Genomic DNA, 23591 nt, shown 5'->3' with positions numbered 1-23591 from the left:
GGGTATGTACGTACGGTCACTGTGGGGACGATGTCGTTGATGCACTTATTGATGAAGCCGGTGACTGAGGTGGTATACTCCTCAATGCAATTGGATGAATCCTGGAATATTTTCCAGTCTGTGCTAGCAAAACAGTCCTGTAGCGTTGCATCCGCGTCATCTGACCACTTCCGTATTGAACGAGTCACTGGTACTCCCTGCTTTAGTTTTTGCTTGTAAGCAAGAATCAGGAGGATAGAATTGGAGGGCGAGGGAGAGCTTTGTACACGTCTGTGTGGATAAAAGGTGGTCTAAAAAATGTTTTCCTCTGGCTGCACATGTGACATGCTGGTAGAAATGAGCTAAAACAGATTTGAGTTTGCCTGCATGAAAGTCCCCAGCCACTAGGAGCACCTCTTCTGGATGATAAATTTGTCTTGCTTGTTTATGGCCTTCTACAGCTCGTTGAGTGCGGTCTTAGTGCCAGCGTCGGTTTGTGGTGGTAAATAAACAGCAATGAAAAATATAGATAGTGTGATCTACAGCTTATCATGAGGTACTCTACCTCAGGTGAGCAATACCTCGAGACTACCTTAATATTAAAAATCGTGTACCTTAATATTAGACATCGCGCACCAGCTGTTATTGACAAATAGATACACACCCCCACCCCTCGTCTTACTGGACGTAGCTGTTCTGTTCTGCCAATGCACAGAAAACTCAGACAATGGTATATTATCTTTGTCCAGTTTGAAGTGAGTAATTGCTATTCTGATATCCAGAAGCTCTTTTCGGTCATAAGAGATGGTAGCATCAACATTATGTACAAAATAAGTTACAATTATTTTTTTTTAAACACACTAAATAGCACAATTGGTTAGGAGGCCATAACACGCCAGCCATCCACTCCGGTGCCATTCTTCCATCATTTTGTTCTCCAAGACTTTTTGAGGGGATAACCTGTTTATAGCTTTGAGTGGATAATCACCTGAAGCCTGGTGATGCTGGAGAGAGCCCAGATTACAGAGCTGCCATTCTTAACTACAGAATGTAACAGATCCAATTATCTTGGATCGTTAGACTCCCTTCTAGAGTATTATCCCCCAAATCCCTCCCTCCTCTCCCTGCTATGTCAGTCAGTAACCAAAGCCGCACCAGAGTGGATAGACTTTGATCACCACACACACACACGCAAGCAATCTCATCCAACAAACAAGCACACACAAACGCAACTTGCAGACGCATGGAGAAACGTACTTCATGAATACAGCTCAAACAATGCATTGCAATCAGGCAACAGTTACAGCTAAGGGCACATCCATCACATATAAACATCAGTTGATAGACCACTAGAGACAACAAATGATAGATAACGATGCATAATAGATGCAATAAAACATGCTATTTGTTTAGCTACTATGTACTGTATGTGATGTCAGCAATCATCAGTTTAACAGATATATTTGCTGAGGCTCGAATTTCAGCAGAGACGCATCATCAAGCTTCAAGACCAGCAATAATTCAGTAAAAGGAATTTTATTATAAATCAAACAATAACATTAGCTTGGATTTTTTTAAACAACAGGAGAACATACTTCTTGCGTGTCTAAAATGCAGAGACAAAAAAAAACAAATTTCTCAGTTGTACACAAACAAAATTCTGTAAAAAAGTGGTACGGTAGAATGTGAGTAGGATGCATCCTCCGTTAATAAAATAAAAAGTCTCAAGGAGATTTTTGGAATCAAAGGGTTTTCAGATCTGACTGCATGCGACTCTTCAACTCCCACGCACCCCGGCAAGCACTGAGGACAGTCAATCATCGTTGTAAGACTGCAATACTTAGATAATAGAACAATAATAATACAATGAGAGAACTTAATAGAACACACAACACTAAGGCACAGCACAGCACACCAACATCAAAACCTCAACGGTAAAGTATGGTGGAGGGAGCATCATGGTTTGGGTCTGCCTCAGGGCCTGGACAGCTTGCTATCATCGCCGGAAAAATAAATTCACAAGTTTATCAAGACATTTTGCAGGAGAATGTAAGGTTATCTGTCCGCCAATTGAAGCTCAACAGAAGTTGGGTGATGCAACAGGACAACGACCCAAAACACACAAGTAAATCATCAACAGAATGGCTTCCACAGAAGAAAATATGCCTTCTGGAGTTCTGACCTCGATCCAATTGAGATGCTGTGGCATGACATCAGGAGAGCGGTCCACACCAGACATCCCAAGAATATTGCTGAACTGAAACAGTTTTGTAAAGAGGAAAGGTCCACAATTCCTCCTGACCGTTGTGCAGGTCTGATCCACAACTACAGAAAACGTTTGGTTGAGGTTATGGCTGCCACCCTGCACTGTGAATGTTTACACGGTGTGTTCAATAAAGACATGAAAACGTATAATTGAAAACGTATAATTGTTTGTGGTATTAGTTTAAGCAGACTGTGTTTGTCTATTATTGTGACTTAGATGAAGATCAGATCAAATTGTATGACCAATTTATGCAGAAATCCAGGTCATTCCAAAGGGTTCATGTATTTTTTTCTTGCCACTGATGTCAGTTCCCATTCAAATCAGGACTGGCAGCCAATGCTATTGTACCCATGAGTCTAACAGTCAAATTGCCAGGGTAAGAGTTTATAATACCTTTCTATGGATTGTATGTCTATGGCCACAACGCGACAAGCTGTATATTTGGCGCGCTTGCTGCCTAAATTGCAGCCTTCCCGACTGTAAACATACTAGTAACTGCCAAAATAAAGCAAATACTTGAGTCATGAAAGACACACAAGTATATGTTATGGTGTGGGGTGCATTTTCCTGGCATGATTTAGGTCCACTTGTAGAATCGATGCCTTTTAAGACACTTTATGTTAACTTTATTTTAGGAGTTACCTGTATGGGCTTGTGATAAAACTTCATCCACAGTTCTTTTTTTGAAACTATTGATCCTCTGTGGCTAAATTAGGCTGAGGTATTTTGAACATTGAGAGTGTGCTCCTGTGGTTGGATAAATAATAATATAACTATATCAGTGGAGGCTTCTGAGGGGAGGACGGCTCATGATAATGGCTGGTACGGAACGAATGTAATGGCATAAAACACATGGAAACAATGTGTTTAGTGTATTCAACTTATTCCGCTCCAGTTGAATATATATATATATATTTGTCTCTTGTGTGCTCTACGGGCTTGGGCCAAGGGGCTTCAGTCCCTGTAAGACCCTGCATTAAACCAGCCCTGATGGTTTACTGGCTGGAACGGAGCGAATGGAATGGCATCAAACACATGGAAACCATGGAAATTATGTGTTTGATACCATTCCACCTATTCTGCATCCAGCCACGAGTCCATCCTCCCCAATTAAGGTGCCACCAACCTCCTGTGGTGCCACTGTCCCTATCTCAGTCAGCGTCATCACCTCCGTCGTAGTCAGAGCTCCTGTCGTCTTCCTCAGAGGAACTGAGGTCCTTAGTGCTGGCCTCAGAGATCATACCGTCCGAGCTGTCAACCTCTAGCACGTCATCGTCCATATACAGGTGGATGGCCCTTACAGGGTGGCTAAGACACACACACACACACACACACACACACACACACACACACACACACACACACACACACACACACACACACACACACACACAGAAGACAAGGCCAGGAACAGGGACACACACACAAACACGAACATACGCACACGCAGAGATCAAAATCGGGAAAGGTTGAGCATGAATTAGCCTTTTAGATGAGAGGCAGCCACCTCTTCAATGAATAGGAAAATAACAACTCTTCAAGCGATACCATCTTGGAACACCATGTTTGATCGGGATCAATCAATTGGTCTGGATTTTGTTGTTGTAAAAGAAAAATACTTCCATCGCCAAGTAGTAGAGTTGGCTTTTGTTGGTGAGGCATATGTGGTTACACATGACGTTGTTTAAATTGAAACCTAAAGAAGCACCCAATGCAGAGGGATCTGAAAACCCAACAGAATGAGAGGCAAAGTAGTCCCTTCATCCATACATAGATAAAGAACACTACTAATATATCATTTGATGTGTTCAACTGACCATAATTGCACTGTCTAAAACAGACACAAGGTTTCAACCGTCTAAAGGTGAAAAAACTACAATACGGTGACAGTCGTATTGAAATAGTCAATTATTTGAAATGTTTAATAATTTGAAAATAATGATTTAACAATGTTGATATAATCAACTGTATGTTGATTATAATATTTGAGAAATGTCTGCTTTAAGCAAGTGCCTTAGGTCTTGCAGTGAATATTGACAGCATTTTGAGTATTTCTGCAGTAGTTGAACATTTTCACTGATAAAAAAAACACATCTGTTTAGAAATACAAAATCACTTCAGGACAAAATCAAATATCATTGCTCAGCAGTAAACTAAGACAGAAATGTAAAGACATCTTGTCGCGGACTTGCGGTTGAAATGCATTGAGCCAGATGAGAGAGAGACTGCTGGTACCTATACAACCATGGGCATTGGCTTACTAAGTCCTATGCGATTGGAAAATGATTTGGCAGACGTTAGAGTTTGAAACTGGTAGTAGTAAATCACAATAGAAATACTGTACATTATTTTCCACAACTATCTCATAAAACATCTACACTTAAACAGGAAATGTGTTAAGAAGCCCATTTGATATACAGGAAAATATGAATGCAGGCCTACTGTCTTTCCAGAAGGTGCATGGCGTTAAGATACAGGATCCAGCAGATGGATCATCTACAGTCGTATTCTAAGGCACTTTTAGCATTGAAATCTGCTCTTTGTAAAAACATCTGCCCAGCGATAGATCCAGGTTTTGGTTCCAATGCTAGGTTCGGAGGAGAGTGTCCACGCAGACAGAGCAATTGACTGAGCCCTGTCACAGAGGTAAGCACCACAGAGCCCAGCCAGAGTGAAGACAGGTTGGAGAGATCCCACTCTCTCTCGCTCCTTCTCGCTCTCTCCGTCTTACCACACTGTAGGGTCCTTTCTCTCTCTGCGAGGCAGTTCCTCCACCCACTCCTCCTGTCTCTTCTTGAGACATTGCCTTATTGACATGATGATGACGAGGAGGATGACCATCAGCATGATGGCGCCCCCGATGGCTACAGCCAGAATGACAATCTCAGAGAAGGAGGCTGGAAAGAAAAGAGGGGGAAATAAATAGACTAAATGTTAACTCTCTACTCAAACAGGAATAGATGGCTGGTTCCCAGGGGAGGTACATGATGATGACCTTATGGGATGTTTTAGGATTTTAAAAAAAATGTATCAACAGCAAACATTATCCCATTACAATGTCAGCTCGTACCTACTGTGAGAAGGGAGCTGCTGGATTGAATAAATGACAAATGGGCCAGATTGGTTTTGTAAAGATTGCTGTGAGGTTTTCACAGCCTGAGGCCAAAGATTGGACAGCAGACACGGCTACAGTATATTTTAACCCAGCACCCTTGTACGCTTCACAGTAGACAGACACTAACCTGTGGTGACCACGGTCAGTTTCACCTCCCCCGCGTTGCCGTGGACGTCCGGAGGGTTCTTCACCTGGCAGCTGAACGTCCCGTTGTAGGTGAACTTGACCTCACGCACCACGATGGAGGCGTCCCGCCCCATGATATCACCCGCCCATGTCGCCCGCTTATGGAAACGCCCTTCTGGGGGAGGGTAAGGCCTCTCATGGTAGTAGAACACCTGGCATATATTGGCACAATGCTTAATGAGATCAAATTGCATCTCATTAGAGGGAAGTTAATTGCATCTAATTTACTAGATTGTCACCTCTAATAGAGCTTCTCCAACAATAGCGTTTCCAAAACAAGGTCATTTTTCTAAACGGTTCAGCCAGATTCCTAAATGACGCTGACAAGGAGGTTGATGGTTGACTCAGAGGTCCTTGACAAACAACAGAATGCAGACTATAAACACACACACACACACAGTCTCTGTACTACCCAGTGGGTTCTACAATCAGCCAGGGTGACTCACTGACTCCTCACGGCCAGGTTCGAGGGGGCGGAAGCTCCATGAGACAGTGAGCGTTGCTGGGGTGATGGGCGAGCTGCTCTGGAAGGTACATTTCAGCCGCACATCTGTGCCGTTCACCGCCTCCACCTCCCCCGACGTGTACACTCTCATCCCACTGACCGGTAACACGCCTGAAGCCACAGGAACACAGCACAGCATAGTAGTTATGCAACAGAAACACTAGTAAACATACATCCATAACATACAGTACATACATACAACATCAATACTGTCTGTTATGGATGTTTGTGTACCAACAGACGCTCACACCCACACATTACAGAGAAAATGCTGGAAATTAAAGAGAGAAAAAAATTGGCAGCATTTTCCCTGCTCCAGATAATGGATTGAGTGACACCCACAGAATGGAGTCTGCAGTGTGGTCTACACACAAAAACACACACACACACAGTCCCAGGAAGAGACATTATTAACTATTATTGCGTTTTTTTAAACCTTTTTTTCTCCCCTATCTTTTGGTATCCAATTGGTAGTTACAGTCTTGTCTCATCGCTGCAACTCCCATACGGACTCAGGAGAGGTGAAGGTCGAGAGTCATGCGTCCTCCGAAACACAAACCAACCAAGCCGCACTGCTTCTTGACACAATGCCCACTTAACCCGGAAGCCAGCCACGCCAATGTGTTGGAGGAAACACCGTACACCTGGCGACCGTGTCAGCGTGCACTGCGCCCGGCCCGCCACAGGAGTGGCTAGTGCGCGATGAGACAAGGACATCCCTGCCAGCCAAACCCTCCCCTAACCTAGACAACGCTGGGCCAATTGTGCCCACGGGTCTCCCGGTCGCGGCCGGCTGCGACAGAGCCTGGACTCGAACACAGAATCAGGAAGAGACATTCTTAATCACTCAACAGTTTCTGTTTCACTACAAAACAACATTACATCAGTACTCGGCTGATCATCTCTGTTTTCATCTGATCTTACATTTGTTTTCAATCCCTTTAGTGCAATTTCCATAAGTATGAGACTCACAACTCTTAGTACAAAACTAAAAACAGATAATTGAAATGACAGTTGCTTCAAAACTCTTAGCACATTTTCAATTGACTAACTACCACACCACTAAATCAAATCATACAGTCATTTTTCACCAAACTTAATCAGTGTTTCATCTAGAAATAAATGTTTCACATTGCAATACATGTTCATATAAAGTCATTGCTTTGATCACATTACTTTTGATATGATTGTCTTCTCATTTGTTAAAATGTATTTTACTACAACTTAATACAATTTTATTTGTCACATGCTTCATAGACAATATGTGTAGACTAACAGTGAAACTCTTACTTACGGGTCCTTTCTAATCAATGCAGAGTTAAAGATAAAAAAGAAAACAGAAATAGTGACACGGGGAATAAATACAGTGAATAACTAATAAAAATAACAAGTAAAAATAACATGACTATATATTTTAGTGAGTAGACAATAACATGGCTATATACAGGGAGTACCAGTACCGAGTCGATGTGCTGTGGACGAGGTAGTTGAGGTAGCTATGTACTGTAGATATAGGTAGGTGTAAACTGACTAGGCATCATGATAGATAGACAGTAGCAGCAGTGTATGTGTATGTGTATGTGTCAGTGTGAGGACTGTATGTGTGAGTGTGTGTGTGTGGCATCAGTATGCATATGTGTGCATAGAGTAAGTGCAAAACTGTCCAAAAAAGGCTCAATGCGGGTAGTCCAGGTAGCCATTTGATTAGCTGTTCAGGGTCCTGTTGGTTCCAGACTTGGTGCATAGGTACCTCTTGTTGTGCAGTGGAAGAGAGAACAGTCTATGGCTTGGGTTGGTGGAGTCTTTAAAAAAAAAGTGTAGTAGTGCCTTGCGGTCAGATGCCAAGCAGTTTCCATACCAACCAGCACCCTCCTTCAGGCCATGGATGAGGCATGCAATGACATCAATTCAGACCCATCTGAGGCTTGGATTTGCCATGCAAAAAGGTTTTTCCCCAGGTGCATGAACAATGAGGACATTTACAGGTGTCATGTTCGTTATAATAAGTGGACCCAAGCGCAGCGTGATCTGGGTTCCATATCTTTTTATTTCTTAGTGAAACTCAAAGCAAAGCAAAGCAAAACAAAACAAACGAACAAAACGAAACGTGAAGTTACAAATATGCTCACAGGCAACTATACATAGTCAAGATCCCACAAAGCACAATGGGGAATTGGCTGCCTAAATATGATCCCCAATCAGAGACAACAATAAAAAGCTGCCTCTGATTGGGAACCATACCAGGCCAACATAAATGTATAAATCACCTAGATAACCCACCCTAGTCACAACCCGACCTAACCAACAAAGATAATAAAAAGCTCTCTATGGTCAGGGCGTGACAACAGGGCCATTTTGGGGGGGTTGGGTCTTTCTAGAGGTCGGGGGCCACGTGGCACATGCCCTGGGTGCCCGTTTGGCCCTGGACATTTACTGCAATGTAGATAAGAACCAATGGTCAAATGCTCAAGACAGGCTTGATGAAAACTAGTACCTTCCAATCATGATGTTTTTTCATTAATTTAACTTAGTTTAATTTTATTACAGTACACTTATGTTGTAATTATATCAGTATATTCATATTTTGGATCAATGGTTGTGTGGTGAGACATGTCTACAAACAAAATGAATGCACAATATAAGGTTTAGAATAAGACTAGGCTGCATTACAAGTGTTACCAGTGTGGAGTTTTGTAGTAAGTGTTTAGAAATTTCACATACGTGTTAAATAGCAAAAAAGTAAATGAAAAAAACTGTACTAAATGATCTTGGCCCCAGTTAAATCAGAAGCCCGGCTTATTCTGTTCAGGTGTCGTCCGAGTTAAGATCGCTCTTTGTGTTCTTTCTTTGTGTGTGTGTGTGTGTGCGTGTGTGCCTTCGTGGGTGTTGCCATTACACTTCGGGGTTGTATTCATTAGGGCACACCACAGCAAAACATTTCGCAACATAAAACAAAAATGTGCATATAGGGGAAACACCTAGTCAGTTGTACAACTTAATGCATTCAACTGAAATGTGTTTTCCGCATTTAACCCAACCCCTCTGAATCAGAGAGGTGCATAGGGGTGTCTTAATCGATATCCACATCTTCCCCGTTTGCTATGAAGCCACTAAATAAGAGCTGGTGCAACCAATTACCTTCAGAAGTCACATAATTAGTTAAATAAAGTTCACCTGTGTGCAATCTATGTGTCACATGATCTCAGTATATATACACCTGTTCTGAAAGGCCCCAGAGTCTGCAACACCACTAAGCAAGGGGCACCACCAAGCAAGCGGAACCATGAAGACCAAGGAGCTCTCCAAACAGGTCAAAGTTGTGGCGAAGTACAGATCAGGGTTGGGTTATAAAAAATATTTTAAACTTTGAACATCCCACAGAGCACCATTAAAACATCCCACAGAGCACCATTATTAAAAAACAACAAACCTGCCAAGAGAGGGCATGTGGGAGACTCCCCAAACATATGGTAGAAGGTACTCTGGTCAGATGAGACTAAAATTGAGCTTTTTGGCAATCATGGAAAAAGATATGTCTGATGCAAACCCGACACCTCTCATCACCCCAAGAGCATCATGCCCACAGTGAAGCATGGTGGTGGCAGCATCATGCTGTGGGGATGTTTTTCATCAGCAGGGACTGGGAAACTGGTCCGATTTGAAGGAATGATGGATGGCACTAAATACAGGGAAATTATTGAGGGAAAACTGTTTCAGTCTTCCAGAGATTTGAGACTGGGACGGAGGTTCACCTTCCAGCAGGACAATGACCCTAAGCATACTGCTAAAGCAACACTCAACTGGTTTAAGGGGAAACATTTAAATGTCTCGCAATGGCCTAGTCAAAGCCCAGACCTCAATCCAATTGAGAATCTTTGGTATGATTTAAAGATTGCTGTACACCAGCGGAACCCATCCAACTTGAAGGAGCTGGAGCAGTTTTGCCTTGAAGAACAGGCAAAAAATCCCAGTGGCTAGATGTGCCAAGCTTATAGAGACATACCCCAAGAGATTGTAATTGCTGCAAAAGGTGGCTCTACAAAGTATTGACTTTGGAGGGGTGAATAGTTATGCACGCTCAAGTTTTCTGTTTTTTTTGTTGTCTTATTTCTTGTTTGTTTCACAATAAAAAATATTTTGTATCTTCAAAGTGGTATGCATGTTGTGTAAATGAAATGATACAAACCCTCCAAAAATCTATTTTAATTCCAGCTTGTAAGGCAACAAAATGGCCAAGGGGGTGAATACTTTCGCAAGCCACTGTATATACTAGGCGGTGCAAGAGGAAGGCCCACAAAATTGTCAAAGACTCCAGTCACCCAAGTCATAGACTCTGCTACCGCATGGTAAAGCGGTACCAGAGTGCCAAGTCTAGGACCAAAAGGCTCCTTTAACAGCGTCTACCCCCAAGCCATAAGACTGCTGAACAATTAATCAAATGTCCACCCGGACTGTTTACATTGACCCCCCTTTCTTTTTACACTGCTGCTAGTCGCTGTTTATTATCTATACATAGTCACTTTACAAATGACCTCGACTAACATTGACTCGGTACCGGTACCCCCTGTATATAGCCTCATTATTGTTATGTTATTTTCTTGTGTTACTTTAAAAAATAATATTTTATTAACTTTAGTTTATTTAGTAAATATATTCTTAACTCTATTTCTTGAACTGCATTGTTGGTAAGTAAGCATTTCACGGTAAGGTCTACTACACCTGTTGTATTCAGCGCATTAAATTGGATTTGATTTGATTGGACAATGAATGCATCCCTCCCGTGCTGAGAGGGTTTTTGTTATGGCTATAAGCCTATGGGTCCATAAAGACTGGATGCTTGTTCATCTAATGAGTTCACGCATGTAGCTGGGAAAACAGCTGCTGGGCTCGGCTCCCCAGGAACCTGTATTTTCCTTATCAGCAGCGCAGAGGGCTTCCTGTAGGCCACATTACCAGTAACCAGCCCCACTGTACATTAGACAGAGAGGGCCCTCCTTCATCACCAACACCAGAGGAGCGCACCCAGTTCCCCCTGGCCCTAATGTGTTTTAAATTGCCCAAAATCCTTGAGGGGATGTTGTGGGTGGCGGTGGCGGTTGGTGGCGGCAGGCTGATTGGGCCTGCCTCTGGAAATGGCAAAATTCTCAGGGACGAGAAAAAGGCCTCGATTTAGGAGCTCCGAGCTGGCAAGCTTGGTCTATATCAGTCCCAGTTAATGACCGTGGCTGGCAGAAGGAGGACGAGGAGGAGGCTCAGACCTGGGCCAATCACTTTGTCTGTCCACAGCAGACTCCACACTGGCTTTTGTTGTGAGGGGAATGGGGCTACCGCACATAGCCCAGCGTCACCCTCCTTCCCCAACACATTTATCTTCCACCAGGAAACTGGAGCACGGAGGATGGGGGGGGAGTTGGAGAGCGGAAAGGGAAGGGGAGGTAGACTAAACTGGTTCTCACACAGTACCTATTTACAGTAGGTTCATCCAAACTCAAGTATGTTAGGTAATTATCTTAAAGATTGCACTATGAGATAAATACCATTTGAATGTGTTACATTTGATTTATCATGTGAAAGCAATTGTTGACATTATAAGCTGCCTAGCTAGCATATTTGGTTCCTTGGAAGTTGTGGCAACATATGTTTTTGGTTTGCCATTGGATCTGGGAATGAAGCCATACAATACGTTTGGTAAAACTGAATGTTTTTTACACGTTCTGAGAACAGAAGTGAAAATTTCACCTGTTCTAGGAACTTACATTTCTAGGTTGAAGTGAGGTTCTGACAATTATAGGTTAGTTGAAGGTAATTCAAAACTGTTCTGAGAACACACTGATTGCTTAGTTTGTGTTAACTGTTTTTAACTCCAAGCACAGATAGGTCGCAAGAAAATGTATTTGATTAAGCATTAATCATGCAAACACGTTTCTTTTTTCATGGTGTCACGGCATCAATGAGATTCAAACCTATGATCTTCTGTTCTGTAGCCATGAAAACAGTCCACTGTGCCACCAGGATGGAGCTCGCATGCCATGTATTTAATTTGTCTATTCAAACAGACCCCATTTCAAAGGAAACAAGCACTCACCACGTACCAAGCACTTTGACATGTACCAACAAATGAGCGTGATCATTCTACAATGGTCCCTGCAGCTTACCCTCAAACCGGTGTGATTAGAACACTTATTTAGAACGCCCAGTTTTAACTGACGCAACAGTCAGTTGCCACACTGTTTTTTTTCACAGAAACATTTTGCACAAACACAGTCCTTACAAAGCTTGGTCCTGAATGTGACCAGTTTATTTTTGGACATTCACAGAAGTCGTGACAGCATAACACAATCATCCAAACCAGAAAATGGAGGCTACATTTAGTCCTAGCGCTAACTGAGGAAAGATTGACATAACACAAGCGGTCAGAAACTACAATATGAATTAGCTAATAGAAATTCCTATTTACAATTCATCACATCACGGGTGAGTTCACCATTGATCATTTCGAAGAGGGAAGTTTGTCCGGCTCAGAAAAGCCTCAAACATATATTGTCTGCAACCGTGAAATGGAGTTAATCAAGAGGCAGAACACACTTTCTAAAAAATCGAATGTAATCCGACGATGGGTAGTTTGTGCGCGCCACCATGTTTGTTTTTTGGGGTCAACAAAAGATAACAGGAGACAAGATAAGTTTGGTCTATATGCAGTATGCATGTTGAAAGGGGTGTTTCATCTACGATCATTCACTTCCCTTCATTCACTTCCGGATGTTTACTCAAAAGATGAGTGAACCATTCCGTCACCTCTTTATAATATCTTTGGTCTGACAGACATTTACGTGACACCCACAATGCATTCTATAATGTCAACAAACATGGCGCCACACATAGCTGGCAAATAGCTTAGCATTAGCTCATCATAATCAGTACAACCTTCAAAAAAGTATTTTACACACATCATAGGTATCCATTACAATCTATGCAATAATCAGAATGCATTATTTTTCGCCAGCACTTAAAAACATGTAAATAGAACTGTAAATACATTATGCTCCATACATATATACTGTCTGCTACCGTCACGTTCGTCGTAAGGATCGGACCAAGGCGCAGCGTGGCATGCGTACATTTTTATAACAAAAACTAAACATGACGCTATACAAACGAGTGCTGACAGGAAACTACACATAGACAAGATCCCACAACAGAAAGTGGGAAACAGGGCTGCCTAAATATGATCCCCAATCAGAGACAACGATAAACAGCTGTCTCTGATTGGGAACCATATCAGGGCAACATAGAAATACAAAACCCCTAGAACTACAACAACCCTTGACATACAAAACCCTAGACATACAACACTAGAGTACCCACCCTAGTCACACCCTGACCTAACCAAAATATATATAAAACAGAGATATCTAAGGCACTTACTTTGATAGAAAAGCACACATGTCCAAAGTTATTATTTGTAAGGAAAACAACAATGAAAGCAATGCGAGCGCCAGCCAGAAAATGTGCCGCACATGGAAAAAGTTTGTGCAAGACTACGCAAATGTATGCAAATGTCTGCGGAAACACTCAGGAATGCCTTGGGCTCTCCTCGAACATAGAAGTTTGTCCAGTTCAGTAAAGCCTCAAACATAAATTGTCTGCAACAGTGAAATGGAGTTAATGAAGCGGCGGAACACACCTCAATTCCAACTATTGTTAGAAAATAAAAACTTGAAATTGACAAGTTGAAACATAGCCTATAGATTATTTGCATTCAGCCCAGTTAACTGTCCTGTTGCGTAACAATCACATTTTGGAACATTGAGTGCATTCTGACATCACGTGCATAAAACAACTCATGCTGGGGCTACTGTTGGAGATATTTGGAACTCATGTGTGAAAAGGTTCAGATCAGGTGTGGCCAATTAGTGGGAGCGGCCAACACACCTGAACATACTTAACAAGATAGAGGATAGAGTTTTATTGACGCTGAGAACAGAATGTATATGTTTTTAAATAACATTCTTAGAATGTTGTGGGATGTCCTGAGAACCGTATGTTTCTTAGAGCCTGGTGAGAGCATGGTTGTCCTAAAATTATTTGTCCTATAATTATTTTGTATACAACCTTCCCACAAGGTTCTGGGAAATATGCAGGATACCCAGCTAGTGAATAATATTCTGAGAACCATATGTTTCTTAGGTGGGAAATTCAGTACTTCTGCATAACCTTTCTTTATGGGAATGGTGCAGGATAGTTGCTTGGCTTTGGAACATTCTCAGCACATTTAAGGAACTTCACAAAAAAATGTAATGGTATTTCATTACTTTATCAGAACGTTTCTTAAAAGTTCAAACATTATTACATTTCATTTCAATTTTTGTAATGTTCTATAAATGTTATCCTACTGGTTTGACATTGGGAATGTTCTCAAATAGTAAAGAGGACATTACGAAACAATGTTCTTCTGTTGGAATTTCAGTACTTCAGCATAACGTTTCCTACAGGTTTCCTCATGGTTCTCTTTAAAGTCATGTACTCACATAGTTCCGAGAACATTAAAAACGACTTTCTTCTGTGGGAATTTCAGTACTTCAGCATAATGTTTCCTACAGATTTCCAGATGGTTCTATTTAAAATAATGTTCACACCTTTTTCCGAGAACGCTAAGAAAACTTTCCATTAAAAAAAAAACTATAATTGGTGTTCTCAGAACGTTAATAAAACCTCCCAGGAAAACTTTTAGGAAACCATAGCAAAACTTTGTCAGACCACAATTCGGGGCATTTCATGATGTGGTCATTCCTATTCTCGACACAGATGATTTGTTTACATAGCAGGTTAGGATAATTAACGTGACAAGTTAGATGAATTAATGTGGCAGGTTAAGAGAATGAGGTTAAAGTTAGGAAAATAGTTAGGGTTCGGCTTAGCTACAATGCTACAGTTGTCAACAACTTTTGTCCCGACGTGAAAAAATGGCTAGGTAACAATGGCAAGCATCACTGGATATCAAGGAGCGGTCTGTAATTAAACCCTTCTCGTTTTACTGGTTAGGAAACGTATGGCTTCGTTCCCAGAACCAATGGGACACCAAAAACGTACGTTCCCACAACTTCCAGGGAGCCAATGGTGCAAGCTGGGACACTGTAGGGGAATTCAGTGGGAACAGCCAGAGAGATTGGAGATGATGATATTAAGGGGCTGTTTATTTGTTTGTCCGTCTTTCTGTCCGTTGGGCTCGTTTGCTTGTTTACATTTCAAATTGGGACTTTGACTTCTAGCGTCTACTGACCACACCCATTGTCCAGTGATTTTTTTTATGGCATATCATGAGGATGCCAGTGCAGTAGGCTTGCAGTATGGTCTTGCAGTATGGGCTTGCAGTATGTCGCAGACAAGATAGACAGAAAAAGTAGGAATATCCATGCCAAAAAAGTATGAATAATCCACATTCTGTGAGTCATTTTCATACTTTTGTAGATATAATTTATTACAGCAGTGACATACTTTGGGATGAACATGTTCCTTCAATTGCTCTAAATCTGTTGCTTGAACCTGTCAATATTATCTTCTCCCTGCATATCTTTTAGCCCAAGATCAGTTTATCTTACCTCTCTCTCTCTCGCTCTCTCTCTCTCTCTTTCTCTCACTCTCTCGCTCTCTCGCTCTCTCACTCTCTCGCTCTCTCTCGCTCTCTCTAGTCTATAAGGTCTCCGTGAATAACTGCATACAGTAGCTATTAAATCGGTGTTATGGCTCTATATGTGTTTTTAATCATCAAATAACTTCAATCAATCAATCTGCTGCATTATAGTCATTGATTGATTAATGTGTCAGTCTCCAGTAGAGAGTGCATGTGGATGTTATCAACACAGTACAGAGTACCTTCCTTACCAAAAAGCCTTGAAATGTACCGTAGGTGCAAATCTAACGAGTTGTTGTTACTTAATGTGAATAGAAGGTGGGTTTACATTGGATCTGGAAGAACGATGTAAGGCAACTCAACCGATCGGCACGGCTCTCCCCTCAGACTTGGGAAATTGTGTTCATTACAATATTTCCTACATCGTGTCTATGTTTAGTTTTTCTTCCCCTATTAGGGCCAGACTCCTAGTTCGCCGGACAAAACCTGACTCTCTTACAGCACTTGGGCCGGGTCTCCAACACATAACAACACAAAACCTAAGAAGACTCTCCTCGCTCTTTTGTGGGCAGAGATTTCACAAGCACAGGTTACGTTTACAAGAGCTCTTTCATAGTGGGAGGGAGGAGCTGAGTTCAGGTAACAACCTACATTCACAGGCCAAGCTACATACTCTCACTATCACTCTCACTCTCACTCTCTCTGTCTCTCTCACACACACACACACACGGTGCATGGGTAAAATCACCAGGGAAGCCAATCCAGAAAAGAAAGTCCTATTACAACCTATGTGTTGTCATAATTGAGTTGTTTACTCTATAACCTGTTAGTTCATATGCCTTGACACAGTGATATATAGACCTAAGGCCGAGACAATAAGAAGACACAGTGGCAGAATAAATTCAACCACATTTGTTTGATTACAAAACCGGAGAGCAACAGCTGTCCGTTGAATTCCACAAAACATATAGCAAGTAACAAACAGTTACAGTACATGACCTACAGCATGGTCAATCAAGTTAATGTTTCAGAGATTTTTGGACTACTAAACAACTATTGATTTAAAACCACGGAGAGTTAGCGCAAGTTGCAAAGAAAACAGGAGCAGCCTCCACTATTCAAGCACCCTTTCAACTTCTCTGTCATACTGTACACACTTTTAGTTTGTGTTATCCTAGGCTACCTGGCTAAAATAGTTGCTTGCTAGCCTAACTTCCTTCCTTTCATACACCAGGCCAGCTAGTTAATCTTAGCCGACTACATCTAGCTACATGTTGAACTTCCATCCTCTCAGGCCAGGGGCACAATGTATGAATTTAAGGTTGGAGCAGAATCGCCGTTATAATAAATGTACTTAATTCTCCAGTGTGGAGACTCAAGTAAAACCACAAGTCCAAATCCCTATCTCTATCCATGGCTAATTTAGGAAAGGGACGATTGTAGCTAGCAATCTTTTTTTATTTTTATTTAACCAGGCAAGTCAGTTAAGAACAAATTCTTATTATCAATGACGGCCTAGGAACAGTGGGTTAACTGCCTGTTCAGGGGCAGAACGACAGATTTGTACCTTGTCAGCTGGGGGGTTTGAACTTGCAACCTTCCGGTTACTAGTCCAATGCTCTAACCACTAGGCTACCCTGCCGCCCCATCTAGCCACCGGAGGACAACAACACAACTAAATGCAACAACAACAACAAAAATCTGTCAATAATGACATTTAGGTTGTGATGTGATTGGTCTGAAGCCAAATCCAAACTGGCTTCCCTTGACACTTTTCTTTTGGTGGCCCGGAACATTTACAGCTGAGCTCACTCAGTTTAGGTCAACGCTGATTGGTTATTATTATTTTTAATTATCAAAGGAGGCCAAATGCTCGCTGGCTTCCCTTGCATTCAATGCTACAGGTGGCAACAATTCCCAATCTGGCACTCAAACCATCACAGTCACCTAATAATCCCCAGTTTACAATTGGCTCATCATCCCCCTCCTCTCCCCTGTAACTATTCCCCAGGTCGTTGCTGTAAATGAGAATGTGTTTTCAGTCAACTTACCTGGTAAAATACAGAATTAAAAAATAAACAATGCCATGCTCTTTATGACCAGACAGCATCAGATACACTACACATACTGTCAGAGACAGAGGGGCACTGTTTCACCCGCTCGGATGCTTTCTCCAATGAGATACATTCAGCCTCTGGCGAATTGAAGGAAAAGTATGAAACACAGAGAAACATGATTTAGTAAATTTTTTCTTGGTAAATTTTGGGGGGAAGAATGGCTTCCCTTGGCATCCATGAATACATGCCACTGCACACACACTACACTCAAACTCTCCCTCTCGCTCTTTCCCCACCCCCTTCTCTCTCTCTCTCTCTCTCTCTCTACCTCTACCTCTACCTCCTACCCTCTCTCCCCCTTTTTTCCGAATTCAGGGGTGAACTAACAGACTACAATTAATCTTGTAGTATTGGCCTGGAAAAGTGTTTTTACGATAAGAAAGGATAAAAGTTGAATCCATCAAACCTCCTCTCCCACCTTGGCCTCAACACTGACTCAAGCAGTTCTCCAGAGATTGTTGTTTTGGAGTAAAGTGCATTTTTTAAAGTATTTTAAGTGGGCCTAAGTCCAACGCAACAAATTCACTACCACCCACACCAATAACACTCTAATGCTTGGAAGAAAACCTTTCCACACACCATATTTACAGGTAGTCAGTCATAGAGCCTTAGGGGTGGGGATAACTCTGGAGCAGATATTTTAATGGATCAATGAATTTTAACATGTAATTTTGCCCCAGTGTCATAACATGTCATAATATGACATAACAGCTGACATAACTTGTCATAACTTGTTATAACATGATCATAACACTGTCATGGCCCATATATTTACACCTGTTGTGACATATATTGCGTTATTTTATGGCTGGTTATGACACCTACATAAGAGTGTCAAACTCCACATTTATTGAATTGATCTTTTTGCCCTGCCAAGAAGTCTCCTTTTGTTTAAACGTTTGTTTCTTAAATCCTTTGTTGTTGTTGTAATGAATTCTTTACAGTCCTGTTTTTTTAGATCATATTTTAAATAACTTGTAGAATATACACTTTGACACTGTCAAGAAGCATCATGACCATCATAATCAAAAAGCCAGATAGGCCAATCACGTACATGCCCTTATGTCAGCCACCAATCAAAAAGAGGAGAGTCTTGTCCTGCTCCTGCATTCATCCCAGTCATCAGCAACAGACTATTGGGGTAGGTGCATGTCTGACATCAATGTGTGCGCACTTACAATGATCATTTCATATGGTCAGTTTAAAAATGGTATATAACATAAGCATACTGTTGACATGTAGACTATGGTGTAACGGAATGTTTTGCCTTGTGTGGTAGGTTTGTAGGTGTCGCTTACGTAGGTGTCATAACCAGCCATAAAATAACACAATATATGTCACAACAGGTCTAAATATGTGTCATGGCAGTGTTATGACCATATTGTAACAGGTTATGGCAAGTTGTGTCAGCTGTCAAGTACAGTGTTACCAACATGGTACATTACTTAGCTGTTTCCTGATGAATGAATAAACAACATCAGATGAGCTATCTTAAATGACTGGAACGGGTTTATTTTTTCTGAGGAAACCCACTAGCGTTGACTGGAACTCCTTTTGTTTACATTATTGACAAATAGTTTGGAGAAAAACGGAACTGTCCCCACAACAACTTTGTCGTGCACAGGGAAGTAGATATGAGATCAAATCATTGTTTCAGCTTAGGGCCAATCCCCGTTCTCATGAAGAAAGAAAAAATCATCAGGAGTTTTAAGAGTGGCTTTGCATTGAAAGGCCCAGAAAGCAGTTTCACCCTTTGACTTTATGAGGTTATCTTATAGGGTGGAACTTGAGATAGACCAAGTGACTATCAACTGTGCCCCTGGGAAGCCCATTCACTTTATGCATAAAAAGTGTGTTGACTGTTTAGCATGTCAAAAAACTTTCCTCGGTGATATTGACCCTGAACTAATAACAGTGGCGCAAAACAAGTGGCCCTTCTCTATTATGGCAAATTAGATGTGATTAACTATGTTAAAAGGGCCAACCAAATATCTGGAGGTTACGTAACCAGCACAGGCAATTCATTATTACTCTGAACTCTGTGTGTGTGTGTGTGTGTGTGTGTGTGTGTGTGTGTGTGTGTGTGTGTGTGTGTGTGTGTGTGTGTGTGTGTGTGTGTGTGTGTGTGTGTGTGTGTGTGTGTGTGTGTGTGTGTGTGTGTGTGTGTGTCAAGATGGTAAACAAGGATTGTCAGGACAAGCCGACACATGCATGATTGCGTGTCCACGAGCTCATGAAATAGGCTGGTTGAGACGTAGGAAAGCAAAGAAAGGAAAAGTAGGTATACATTATGAAAGGAAACCCAGTCATGGCAAGAATGAACATTTATCACCAATGGCAGAATATCACGTAATGGTTAAGAGAGTATTGTGATAGTTTCCTGTTGATGTTTTAGCTAAACAGGGAAACAGGGATATTTACAATGTCTAAACAACTTCTCTCTTTGGCCCAGAGTTGTCCTAAACAACCCAGAGTGAATTAATGCACTCCTCTTTACCAAGATTGTTCCTCAACAGCTGTGCATGGTGCTGACACAAGCGTAGTCTCTATAGTGCAGAGGACAGGCATGAGATTGATTATTAACCTAAATGCAAGATATTTGAAAAATACTAAATTATTCCCATAGGGGGAGGGGTATCATGTCTGTGATCAAGAAAATGTACGTGAACATTTGAAGGAGTGAGAGTTTATACAATTGTGTTAGTGATGGTCAAAGGTGTTTGTTGCTCAATATTCCCAGTAAATTGCTCAATATTGTCTATCTTTATTTGCACAATTAGTCAGGCACTCTGTTAATATGAATGAAGTATTGCTTGGCACATGATGTCAATGTAAACCTAAGCAGCTTGCACCTATGCATATAATCCACTTATAACACACAGTTGGACACTTCCAGAGATTATGTCAAGGTTAAATAGGCATACCTCTCTCAATACGCCTAATGTTCTCTACTGTTCTCCAGAGGAATATCAGTGACGCTAACTGCAATTAGTCTAGCTTGCTCAGTTGTATACATGATAACTAAATAGCCTAAAGTTTGACCTATTTTCATTGTAATCTGTTTATTACAGATCCACCGAGGTTCTTTGTGCTTCTGCCAAGATAGTAGCTCATATGAGCCACTAGTGACATCCTTTGACTTGTTCACGGGAAACAGGTGGACCTTCCTACAGGGCAGTCAAAATCTCGGGATCCATTTGCTAGCACGGATATACATTATCAAAAGCAGGAAACGAATTATGTTGCATGAAGCCTCAAGACAATGTGTCTTTGCCTCAATACCGACAAATACGGTAAAGTCATTAAGGGGATAGGCAAGCTGCAGTTTATAATCACGTCGGAATGCTCAGACGACCAACCCTATAAGCCAGCGCATGGACCCAAGTTCCCACTTCACTTAACGCACCAGTATGCGTAAATGTTTTCACCACTTCACTGGTCTAATGCATAGAACAGCTACTCCCAAATATCACCATACCTTCGTAATGATGTGTCGAGTGAGGGATGGAGGAGAATAATTACTAATCAAACATAATCTAACCATGTGATCTAAACTGCTATAACCAGATATTACTAATAACCACAATTACTGTTCTCTTGGACTAGTTTCCATTGTTTGGATTCATTCAATGTTAGTAGAGTAGGCTTATAAATCGAAATAACTTCTCAGTACACTCACCTGAAGTTGCTAGTCCGGAAAAGAGAACGAGGATATAAAACCGTTTTACGCACATTGGAAAAGGTGTCCGGAGTCGACCCAATTGACCAGACCCTTGTGGAGTCCCCACCATCCCCCCGAATAACATCTGAAGGGACTGGACACTTCGATTCTATAAACTCGGTGAACTCTTCTGGACCTGACGTTTAGACTGTCTGTAAACCCCAATCCAACACACACTGACTAGCAGTCTCAGCCGATATGGGACACGTCTCAACTTGCCACTGCCTTCATCGTTTCGAAGCCCTCCCACCGGTGACCTTTTCCAGGCAGAGTCATTTACTCCATTCTTATCAAATTGAGGTTGACAAATCTTCTTGTCCATCCTGTTAAGACACTAAATTATTCGGATTACAACCACTAGGCACACACTAGTTGAATCAACCTTAACGTTGTTTGAACCAAAGTGGAATTAATTATCTCTGCTAAGTGGGCATTTTTACTGTCATTCCATTCCAAGACTGTATTTCTGGTGCGATTAATGGGTTCTGTTCACTGTTGAGTTAATCCTGTAGTACTTCTCCTCATCTCTCCTCTCGTCGATGATATGCTACTTGTTAATGTATTGAGACCAGACTATAGGGGGAAAAAAGGGTTTTTGTTCCACATACAGTGCATTTGGAAAGTATTCAGACCTCTTGACCATTTCCACATTTTGTTACATTACAGCCTAATTCTAAAATGTATTGAATAGTTTTCCCCCCTCATCAATCTAGACACAATACCCCATAAATGACATAGCAAAAACACATGGGGACAAAGATCGTACTTTTTGGGAAATGTCCTCTGGTCTGATGAAACAAAAATAAAACTGTTTGGCCATAATGACCATTGTTATGTTTAATTTTTATTTTTGTTCTTTTTTTATTTAACCTTTATTTAACCAGGTAGGCTAGTTTAGGCTGTTTACAACTGCAACCTGGCCAAGATAAAGCAAAGCAGTGCGACACAAACAACAGCACAGAGTTACACATGGAATAAACAAACATACAGTCAATAATACAATAGAAAAAGTATATATACAGTGTGTGCAAATGAGGTAGGATAAGGGAGGTAAGGCAATAAATAGGCCACAGTGGCGAAATAATTAGAATATTGCAATTAAACACTGGAGTGATAGATGTGCAGAAGATGAGTGCATAAGTAGGGATACTGGGGTGCAAATGAGCTAAATAAATAACAGTATGGGGATGAGGTAGTTGGATGGGCTATTTACAGATGGGCTATGTACAGGTGCAGAGATCTGTGAGCTGCTCTGACAACTGATGCTTGAAGTTAGTGAGGGAGATATGAGTCTCCAGCTTCAGTGATTTTTGCAGTTCGTTCCAGTCATTGGCAGCAGAGAACTGTAAGGAAAGGCGGCAAAATGAGGAATTGATTTTGGGGGCAACCAGTGAAATATACCTGCTGGAGCGTGTGCTACGGGTGGTGCTGCTATGGTGACCAGTGAGCTGAGATAAGGCAGGGCTTTACCTAGAAAATACTTGATGACCTGGAGCCAGTGGGTTTGGCGACGAATATGAAGCGAGGGCCAGCCAACGAGAGCATACAGGTCACAGTGGTGGGTAATATATGGGGTTTTGATGACAAAACGGATGGCACTGTGATAGACTGCATCCAATTTGCTGAGTAGAGTGTTGGAGGCTATTTTGTAGAGGACATCGCCAAAGTCAAGGATCGGTAGGATAGTTACGAGGGTATGTTTGGCAGAATGCGTACATTCTTCTTTATTTAAAGAATGAAACACTAAACAAAATAACAAAATAACAAAACAAACCATGAAGCTATATGAATAATGCAGACAGGCAACTAAACATAAAACAAGATCCCACAAACACCAAAGGGAAATGGCTACCTAAATATGATCCCCAATCAGAGACAACGATAAACAGCTGCCTCTGATTGGGAACCATATCAGGCCACCATAAACATACAAATACCTAGACCTACAAAAACTCTAGACATACAAAAACCCTAGACAATACAAAACCACTAGACAAACAAAAACTTGCGTATCCACCCTAGTTACACCCTGACCTAACCGAAATATAAAGAAAACAGAGATATATCAGGT

General features: G+C 41.5%; 1 protein-coding gene across 1 annotated transcript; it reads right to left on the bottom strand.

Annotated features, from left to right (window-relative positions):
- Positions 1–3541: 3541 nt before the first annotated feature.
- LOC118384692 (myelin protein zero-like protein 2) lies at positions 3542–21726 on the bottom strand. Its single transcript, XM_035771428.2, has 4 exons — positions 21479–21726; positions 5993–6162; positions 5488–5698; positions 3542–5142 (listed from the first exon to the last, which is right to left on the bottom strand). Exons 1-4 carry the CDS (start codon positions 21603–21605, stop codon positions 4973–4975), a joined length of 678 nt encoding a protein of 225 aa, XP_035627321.1. The 5' UTR covers positions 21606–21726; the 3' UTR covers positions 3542–4972.
- Between the last annotated feature and the right edge of the window lie 1865 nt (positions 21727–23591).

The sequence above is a fragment of the Oncorhynchus keta genome, chromosome 1, assembly GCF_023373465.1.
Source record: "Oncorhynchus keta strain PuntledgeMale-10-30-2019 chromosome 1, Oket_V2, whole genome shotgun sequence".
NCBI lineage: Eukaryota > Metazoa > Chordata > Actinopteri > Salmoniformes > Salmonidae > Oncorhynchus > Oncorhynchus keta.
This window is presented reverse-complemented; position numbering and strand designations above follow the sequence as displayed.

Coding starts and splice junctions, on each gene's coding strand:
- LOC118384692 (XM_035771428.2), bottom strand. CDS start 21,605: ATGTTATTCGGGGGGATGGTGGGGACTCCACAAGGGTCTGGTCAATTG. Junction 5,699..5,992: donor AACCTGGCCGTGAGGAGTCA/GTGAGTCACCCT, acceptor AATATATGCCAG/GTGTTCTACTACCATGAGAG. Junction 5,143..5,487: donor ACTGACCGTGGTCACCACAG/GTTAGTGTCTGT, acceptor TTTTCTTTCCAG/CCTCCTTCTCTGAGATTGTC.